The sequence below is a fragment of the Engraulis encrasicolus genome, chromosome 11 (assembly GCF_034702125.1).
Source record: "Engraulis encrasicolus isolate BLACKSEA-1 chromosome 11, IST_EnEncr_1.0, whole genome shotgun sequence".
In the NCBI taxonomy this organism is placed as follows: Eukaryota; Metazoa; Chordata; class Actinopteri; order Clupeiformes; family Engraulidae; genus Engraulis; species Engraulis encrasicolus.
In genome coordinates, this window is record NC_085867.1 from 6,088,454 (window position 1) to 6,098,453 (window position 10,000).

Sequence of the window (10,000 nt, forward strand, 5' to 3'; positions counted from 1 at the left end):
TCTTGACAGCAGAAGCCAAACTAGGAGCGTCACTCTTGCAGAAATAACATTCTGTTTCGTCTCCATCCACTCATGATATCTCAAATACCTAACTCAGATGACGTTGGGACACTAGGCAAATTGTGAATATCAATAAAATATTATTATTGTCAAAACATTGGATTCTTACATGTCCTTCTCATTCTCTTTTCTCCTCTCCTCTACTTTACCCTCCTCTCCTCTCCTCCCCTCCCCTCTCCTCTCCTCTCCTCTCCTCTCCTCTCCTCTCCTCCTCTCCTCTCCTCTCCTCTCCTCTCCTCTCCTCTCCTCTTCTCTCCTCTCCTCTTTTCTCCTCTCCAGTTAAGGCATGAGGCGGGCCCCCAGAGCGTCCCTACCCTCTCCCCCCAGAATGTGAATCTTTGCCAGCTGCTGGAGGACAGGAACCGGGCCCTCAAGCGGGAACTGGCCACACTCAAGCAGGAGAAGCAGCGCTACAAGTCCCTGGTGAGTGCCTGGCATGGCATGGTCAGCTCAGCCTTGCATTGGTCTTCTCTTCTCTTCTCTTCTCTTCTCTTCTCTTCTCTTCTCTTCTCTTCTCTTCTCTTCTCTTCTCTTCTCTTCTCTTCTCTTCTCTTTTTTTCTCTTCTCTTCTCTTTTCTTTTCTTTTCTTTTCTTTTCTTTTCTTTTTTTCTCTTCTCTTCTCTTCTCTTCTCTTCTCTTCTCTTCTCTTCTCTTCTCCTCTATTCTCCTCTCCACTCCTCTCCTCTTCCCTCCTCTATTCTCCTCTCCTCTCCTCTCCTCTCCTCTCCTCTTCTCTCCTCTCCTCTCCTCTCCTCTTCTCTCCTCTCCTTTCCTCTCCTCTATTCTCCTCTCCTATCCTCTCCTCTCCTCTCCTCTACAAGTCCCCAAGAGTTTTAAAGTGGCAGTGCATTATTTTTCCCTTCATTCTTTATTTCTTAAAATGTTACTGCTACTACACTCCACTCGTTTGTCTACTATAGCCTCATTTAAGGAGCCCAAAAGTGGGGATGCGAATGCACCACTGCATCCCCTTTTCTTGTACCCATGAGTGCCTGGCATGGTCAGCCTCGCCTTGGTCTCCTCTCCTCTCCTCTCCTCTCCTCTCCTCTCCTCTCCTCCCATCTCCTCTCCTCTCCTCTCCTCTCCTCTCCTGTTTTATCTTTCCCCTTGCCCTTTTATCATCTCTGCTCCTGTCCTCTCAAATCTTTACTTCTCTCCTCTTCTGTTTTTGTATCCTCTAATCTCCACTCTCTTTCTCTTTCATCTCCTCTTCTTTTCAAGTTCTCTTATATTCTCTTCTCTTCTCTTCTCCTCTTCTCTTCTCTCTGCTACCACTCTTCTCTTCTCTTCTCTTCTCTTCTCTTCTCTTCTCTTCTCTTCTCTTCTCTTCTCTTCTCTTCTCTTCTCTTCTCTTCTCTTCTCTTCTCTTCTCTTCTCTTCTCTTCTCTTCTCTGCTACCGCAGTGCTCAACATGCAGTAGATCAAGTTGCCATAATCCACTTGCCAGCTTCACATCCACAGTTAACGGAAAACCCGTTTGTGGGGACTCAACTGGCTGGGGGAGCTGTGTGTTTGTGTGTGTGCGTGCATATGTAAGTGTGTGTGCATGTGCGTGCGTGTGTGTGTGTGTGGTATGTGTGTGTGTGTGTGAGTGTGTGTGTGTGTGTTTGCATGTGCACGCCTGTGCGTGTGCATGCATGCGTGTGTCTATGTGTGCGTTCGAGCGAAGGGGTGTGTGTGTGGTTGTGTGAGCTGTGAAAATACAGGAAGTGAAATAAAGCAGCCAAGTGAGGAAAAGTATTCTCACAATAACACGATGTACACAATGTACACGATGCCACACACAGCACTTTACTAGAGTACATGATGCCGCACACAGGAAGCAAGTGAAGAGGCCAAGGGAGGAGCACGGTGAGCTTCAGGTCCACCCTGCAGTCACACACACTACACTGCACCACATGCCATGTCATGCCACTGTACCGTAGGTGCACAAGAGTGACAGTGATAGAGAAAGAGAGAGATGGAAGGGTAAGGAGAGAGAGACAGAAATACAGACAGTCAGAGGGGGGGGGGAGAGAGAGAGAGAGAGAGAGAGAGAGAGAGAGAGAGAGAGAGAGAGAGAGAGAGAGAGAGAGAGAGAAAGAGAGAGAGAAAGATGGAAGTAGAGAGAGAGAGAGAGAGAGAGAGAGAGAGAGAGAGAGAGAGAGAGAGAGAGAGAGAGAGAGAAGGGGAGAGAGAGAAGTAGAGAGGGAGAGAGAGAGAGAGAAGGAGAGAGAGAGATGTAGAGAGGAGAGAAAGAGAAAGAAAAAGATGGAATGAGAGGGAGAGGGAGAGAGAGAGAGGGGGATTAAGCAGGAAATGCCAAGTCCTCATTCTATTTCAGGCTGTGCTGTGGCAATGCTGTTCTGTTGAAAATGTGAGTTACAGTAGTAACAGCATCAGCAAAACTCCTCTATGCTAACACAAGATGACTACTCGTCTGACTCCACCAGGTGTGGATGTGAAAGCCAAGAGTGACACACACGCATGCACACATACACACGCACACACACACGCACACGCACACACACACACACACTCACGCACGCACACACACACACACACGCTGAAGACACATGTCCGAGCATAATAACTGTTTGCTCCCGGACAGTGGTGTTTAACAACGTGTTCTAATCAACATGTAATTAATAACTTTATGCTATTTTTGAGTGTGGATGTGTGTGTGTGTGTGTGTGTGGGGTGGGGGGGTGGGGGGGGGGGTGGGGGGGGGGGGGGGGGTGCGGCAGGGGCGGTATATGAGCTGTATTTTAATTTTGTTTTACCTTGCCCAGGGGTCTACACACGGAAATTAGCTATAGCTATAATCTGGCACAAGCCATCTTTTACTTAGTTTAGTTTACAATGACTATTGTGCATGGTCCCTGTTGAACTAAACTAAATAAGCTTAACTAAACTAAACATCATTATGTCTCTCTGTCTCTCTCTGTCTCTGTCTATGTCTCTCTGTCTCTCTCTCTCTCTCTCTCTCTCTCTCTCTCTCTCTCTCTCTCTCTCTCTCTCTCTCGCTCTCTCTCATATACACACACACACAGCACACCACACCCTCACACACACACACACACACACACACACACACACACACACACACACACACACACACACACACACACACACACACACACACACACACACACACACACACACACACACACACACACACACACCACATCGAAACGTGGCCATGCAGTTTCAGTTTCAGAATATCCAGGCAGCAGGCTCCTTCTGGTGGTGAATGCAGATCTAGATCTAGTGAGTAATTGTCACATGAACGGCGGAGTGGGGCTGTGCAATAATTCCTGTGCGAGGTGAAAGGAACACTGTGGCTGTATGTATGTAAATCCCCCATCCATAATGCAGGTGGAAGCCTCTATTATTGATGAGGTGCCGGAGCTGCTTACTGTATGGGGGCGCGGGGGGTATAATGGTATGGCTGTGTGTGTGTGTGTGTGTGTGTGTGTGTGTGTGTGTGTGTGTGTGTGTGTGTGTGTGTGTGTGTGTGTGTGTGTGTGTGTGTGTGTGTGTGTGTGTGTGTGTGTGTGTGTGTGTGTGTGTGTGTGTGTGCATGTGTGTGTGTGTGTGCTCGTGCGTGCAGGGGGGCAAGCAATGTGTAAATAGCCATTGCCTTTCAAGGTGTGGCTATGGGAAGACATGTTGTGTCCTGAAGATCATCCTTATAGTATTATACTGTATTCTTTCACAACCCAATTCACACCCCAGTGACAACCACGTACTGCAGTTAAATGGTAGCACAAGATGGAGACCTGTAGAACAGACAGGATTGAAAACCAATGATAATATGAATGCAATAGGGTCATTCCAGCTGGAATCAGCAAATTTCTGAAAAATCTCCCACTCGACCCCCTCGGATTTGCCTGAAAAAAATGTATGTGATGGCTTAAACATCCAATAGATCATATCCACAATATCAGAACTCAGCTCTGGATACTTTTGGCACAAAAAATCTGTAAATAAGTACACCCCCTATGCTTGTTTTAGCGACATTGCATGAGTGACCATGTTCAGACTCAATTATCTCCAGAACTATTTGTGTCAGATTCATTATATTTTCAGGGCTAAGAGTCCCAGACCTGAATATCATATATTACAATTTGCAGCACTGTAAGTCAAATCACACCGTAATAATGTGCCTCTACTTTTTGTAGATATCATATGTTCTAGGGTTTCCAAATGTCTGTAAAAACCTCAAAGTTCTACATGTAAGGTTCATCCTTGGTAAATGGTCTGATATGTACCATGACTTTCACATCATAGTATATCTAACAAAAGGCTCCAATGGTTGTTGAGATACAGAGGTCCAAAGATGGGAAAAAATGAATTTGCACCAATGTTTGGAGCAATATTTCCAATCTATGACACTAGTTAGGAACTTTCTGTTTGGTGTTTCTGAAAGAGGATGTTTTTTTTAACAACATATAAAAAAATTGGGATGGTGTTTTGCCTCATTCTTTTTATAACAGACTTCAAAATCTCAATTGGCTACAATTACTTGAAGCTATGAGGACCATGTCACCAACCGACTTGTCGCAACTCTCAAATCCATGGCTCTGATGTCACCTTAATAGTGAAAACAAGATGGCTACCCTGTGAATGACAAAGCAAATTCTAGGGAAACCATAACACTTGTAAATGAATTGATTGATGCCACACAGCAAGAATAGCACATTGCACATGGCTTTGATAGACATTAATTATTTTAATTGTAAAATCATAATAATCATCATCATCATCATTTTAGTAGTAGTAGTAGTAGTAGTAGTAGTAGTGGTAGTGGTAGCGGTAGTAGTGGTCTTGGAATAAAGTGATGAAATAGGAGAGGATTAAAGAATTGTAGCACTCTTGTTTGCAACAAGGACTCCCATCCTAACGAGTCTTTCAATCAGCACCTGTAACTTTATATTTGCTATGAAGCTTGTGTCTTACTCATTAAGTTATCAGCTGTATTGCAAAATAACTTAATTCATACTGGCTAGAGATTCCCTCAGACTATTTTGACAGCATGGTCCTGGAGTTTTAGTTAGAAGAGTTTGCTTGCATGCAGTATTCAATATCAGGTGAATATTGAAGGCACAGAAGTTCATATTGGCACCAGACAACTATGTAGTTCTTGTCACATTGTTGCGATCTAATTCAGCTGCTTGCATCATTATAATATTATACCACTGCAATGCTGACAAGTGGATTGCAGGTTAGCAGCAGTGATTACAACAATCATGGTTTGGATACTTGTAGACAATGTTCATTACTTGTTGAGTTCATCATCACATTGATCCAGGAGAGATGATGGAAGCCGAAAGGAAGCTTTGCAGCATGCAAAAGCGTTCAGATATGGTGTTGAATTGGGGGCGGGGCACAGTTCTACAGTCAGGGTACCTCTGTCGTGGTGACTGTTGGCGGAGGTGGGACTGTTTTATGGTCGCATTGGAAAGTAAAAGTTGATTAGAGATGACACATAGGAGGAGACAGTTTGTAAAGAGGTATCCTGATTGTAGAACTTCCCGCCCCCCATCATCCTCCCCTGACCGAAGTGCCCTGAGCATGGTGTTGGTATCCTTACTGAAATCAATACCTATGTTGTCATTGTCCTTCAAGGTACCAATTTCGTTGTACCTGTACAATGACAATAAAGTTTCATTCAGAGTTTCATTCAGGTGTTCCTCATTGAATTGCCAATGACGGATGGTTGCACACAACAATATGAATGCAGATACCTAATGCACCATCAATGACAATGGCAAGCTACCTTATAAAGTCAACTCATAAGATGCAGCTAGTGATTGAAAGTTAAGTGTGTATAAAATCAATTGTCACAGGCCAGAGCATTGAAAGTTCCTGACTTGTTTAATACATTTCATTTTTTCATTTTCAAATATTAAATCACCATCAAGGAAGTCAAGGTTGCATCAAGGAAATCATATCAACACCTTGTTTTTTTTTCCAGAGGTTGTTTTTTTTATGACTTCTCCCAAAATTGTACTTCTCTCAACCATCTTGAATTTATTGCTAACGTAGCGCCAGTGAGAACATGTTGCGTAGTCACTTGATCATCTGGCCGATAGTACACTTAAAAAGATGAGGCCAGAATCCCTGAAAAAAATCAGAAATACTGAGCTGAACAAACAGCTTTGCCTGGGCCCGGGATAAAGTCATCTGAAGAGACCCCTTCCCAATACATGCAATGTAATGAGTACCCAATCTTGATTCCCCCATGTCCTTGGCCCAGAACAATTCACCACTTCCGCTTCCCTCTGCACTATTTGATCACAGGCTTATGTCACACCGCAATGCGCTTTACGATCATTAAAAGGAATGAGGCAAAACACCATTCTATTTTTTTGCTATGTTGTTAATAAAAATATCCTCTTACAGACACAACAAAAAACAAGTTCACAGCTGGTGTCATACTTTGGAGGTATTGCTCTAAAAAATGGTGGGGTTTTTTTTCATGACGCCACTTTGGATGGATTTGAGGGATGCATGCCACACTGCATTGAGATTTGAAAAGGCATTATACAAATAAAGGGGCAAAACACCATCCCAATTTTTAGATATGTTGTTAATAAGAATATCCTCTTCAAGAAACAACAAACAGCAAGTTCACAACTGCTGTCATATATTGGAAATATTGCTCCAAACAATGGTGTTTTGTTTCCTTCCCTTGATGCTGACTTCCTGGAACTATTTTGGAACTATGCCATTGGCTCCATGAGCCGCCATCTTTGTGTGAAAATGGAACACAAAAATCAAGGGGATTGGCCACCTTCTTAGGATGGAATTGAGGGTTAAGTCAGATATACTGAAATACTGAGCTGAACAAGTACAAAATCACCTATTTGGTATCAGAGATTTTAGGTTTTAGTGTACACTGACTTGGCTATTCATTTTAGGTGTAGTAAACCCAATTTTTTTCTAAGGTAACAGGGCTCCTAAGGTACACCTGCATGTCACACAGGAATGAGTTTTTATTCTTTATAAAAATAATGGGGCAAAACACCATCCCAAATTTTAGATATGTTATGAATAATAATATTATCTTTCAGAGACACCAAACAGCAAGTTCACAACTGGTGTCATAGATTGGGAATATTGCTCCAAATAATGGTATAAATTAGTTTTTGCCCATTTTTGGACCTCTGCATCTCAACAACCATTGGACCCTTATATCAAATATGATGTGATGTGAAAGTCATGGCACATATCTGACCATGTACCAAGGATGAACCTTGAATGTTGAAATTTGAGGTTTTTATGGACATCTGAAAACCCTTGCAATTTTAATTTCAAAGAAAAGTAGAGGGCCAGTATTAAGGTGTAATTTGACATACAGTGCTGCAAATTGTAATGTATGCTCATCAGGTCTATGACTCTTAGCCCTGAAAAAATAATGGACCTACCACAAATAGTTTTGGAGATAATTAAGTCTGAATATGGTCACTCAGGCAGTGACGCCAAATCAGGGGGAGGGGGTGTCCTTATTTACAGATTTTTTGTGGAAAAAGTATGCACAGCTGAAATCTGCAATGGTGGATATGTTCTATTGGATGTTCAAGCCATCACATATATTTTTTTCAAGCAAATCCAAGGGGGTCGAGTGGGGACCATTTGCTGATTCCAGCTGGAATGACCCAATATCGCATGTCTATCAATCTAAAGGGCCGTTTGACCAATACCTTCCCTCACCCCTCTCCCTTTTCTGAAGAAAGGGGCTTGAATATTGTGTTGCAGTGACTGCAATCAATACCCTGTAATGTCTGTATGTCGCTTTGGATAAAAGCATTAGCTAAGTGTGTAATGTAATGCTGTGTAAGTCTAAGATTCAAGTCTAAGTTGTTGTGTGTATGCAGTAGCATATGGGTTGTGCGTGTGTGTACTGTGAGATGTAACGACGGTGTGGATACAGTGGGCTAACTGTGGGTTGTGTTACTGTTAGTCGACTGGAGATGCTGTAAGATTCAATAGAGGTCATGTGTGCACCAGGCTTGTACGAAATTCCGAATGGAAAGAATTTCAATTCAAAGTAATGCGATAATACAAACACTAGGTGGTGGTGTTCTATGTACTTTCAATGGGTGGTGTAGATTAAATTCAAATAAATTGAAGGTAATGGCACCACCTAGTGTTCGTATTATGGCATTATTTTGAATTGAAATTCTTTCCATTCGGAATTTTGTACAAGCCTGGTGTGCACTGTATGCATTGGTGCATAGTAGTATACAGTAAGGCGGTGTGTGTACTGCGCGCACAACGGGGAGTTGTGTAAGTTGATGGTAGACATTTTCTGTGTCTCAGATTTTGCACTTGTGCATTTTGATCACTATGTTTCAGTGCATAACCGATACACTATGCACCCTGAAACATGGTGCCTGAAGGGCCGTACACACACACGTCGCTGCGAGTTACTCGCTCAACGAATGAACTGAATAGAATGTCAATGTGTTCCAGCGAGACTAGCAGGCGAGTAGGCGAGTACTGTACAAGCGATGCGATGTGGGCGGAAAATATTTTATCTTCGAGCGAGGCGAGTAAGCGAGTAACCAATTGAAATGCAGAGCTCGGTACTTCTCGCCTGTTCATTGGCAGTTAAAGCCGCGGGAACTTTCAGCGAACGTTCCATGAAAGAGTGGCGAGTAGGCGAGCAAGCGAGAAGCTAGCCATGTGTGTGTACGCCGCTTGAGACACAGCAATTGTATCATCCAACAGTGCTTTTGTGTACCATAGTGCAGTGGTTCTCAACTGCAACAGTCTTGTGACCCACCATTTTCCACTCTCATTCGGTCGCGACCCAATTTTTTTAGCGTTCAAGTCAATTCAATGCAATTCTCAAAATGAAACCAAGACTCGGATGACTGGTTGCACGCTATCTATCTCGCATAAACATTCAGATTGTATGTATGACAACAGATGACACAGAGTTCACTAGCCTATCAAAATAAAAGTTGTAAATTGTTGCAGGAAAAGTTTGATTTTTTTTTTAGAATTATGTTTTTTTTTACACCAAGGCTCCGCGACCCACCCATGACCCCTCTGCGACCCACTTTTGGGTCGCGACCCACCAGTTGAGAAACACTGCCATAGTGTATGCAGTAGAGTAGCTGAGGGATGGGCTGTGTTAGTGCTGGCAATACTCTAAGATTCAATAGTAGCCTAAGTGATGCAGTGTGTATGCAGTGGCATGCTGTTGAGTTACAGTAGTGCTGTGTACACTGTAAGCAGTGGCATAGCTGTGTACTGTATTAGTCGACCGGAGATGCTGTAAGATTCAATATGCCGTGTCCAGACCAAGAGCGAACTACGCTGCCTGGTAGCGTGGGTAGCAGAAGAAGTTTTGCCTTGAATTCGCTGTATTCGCTGCAGACGCTGCATTGACATGTTTGATTCAGCTAATCACATAACGGCTCTGGCTTGACAGCCTGGGACATTTGGAGATATGAACGTTCCGATTGGTTTTCGCCGAGCAGCGTCAGAGCGAATTCGCCTGCGATTAGATTTAGTTTAATCGTCAAAATTCGCTCTGGTCGCGCAAGAAGCTTCGCTCCTGGCGAATTCGCTTTGGTAGCGCAGGTCGCGTGCCCTCCATAGAGAAATAACGACTTCCGTCGCTTCATTCGCTCCGTTCGCTCCTGGTCTGTACACGGCAATAGAAGTCTGGTGTGTTCTGTATGCATTGGTGCTGTCTTGTGCATAGTAGCATACAGTAAGGCGGTGTGTGTGTACTGAACACATAGCTGTATGCAGTGGCATAGCTGTGTACTGTATTAGTGCACTAGAGGTATCGTAAGATTTAACAGTGGAGCACTGCATGTGCTGAGTCCCATGGCTGGTTGCCAAGCGACCAGTTTGACAGACGGCTCTGGTCGGGTACCTGTGGTGAGGTAGGACATAGGCACACACACACACACACACACACACACACACACACACA

At 43.6% G+C, this 10,000-nt stretch overlaps 1 protein-coding gene across 5 annotated transcripts in view; it reads left to right on the forward strand.

The window, feature by feature from the left end:
• rimbp2a (RIMS binding protein 2a) overlaps nt 1–10,000 on the forward strand; it is a 142,719-nt gene that overhangs the window by 20,891 nt on the left and 111,828 nt on the right. For all 5 annotated transcript variants that reach the window (XM_063209803.1, XM_063209806.1, XM_063209807.1 and 2 more), the window contains exon 3: nt 340–483. In XM_063209803.1, coding sequence (XP_063065873.1) covers nt 340–483 — 144 coding nt within the window. The remainder of the gene's footprint in view (nt 1–339; nt 484–10,000) is intronic.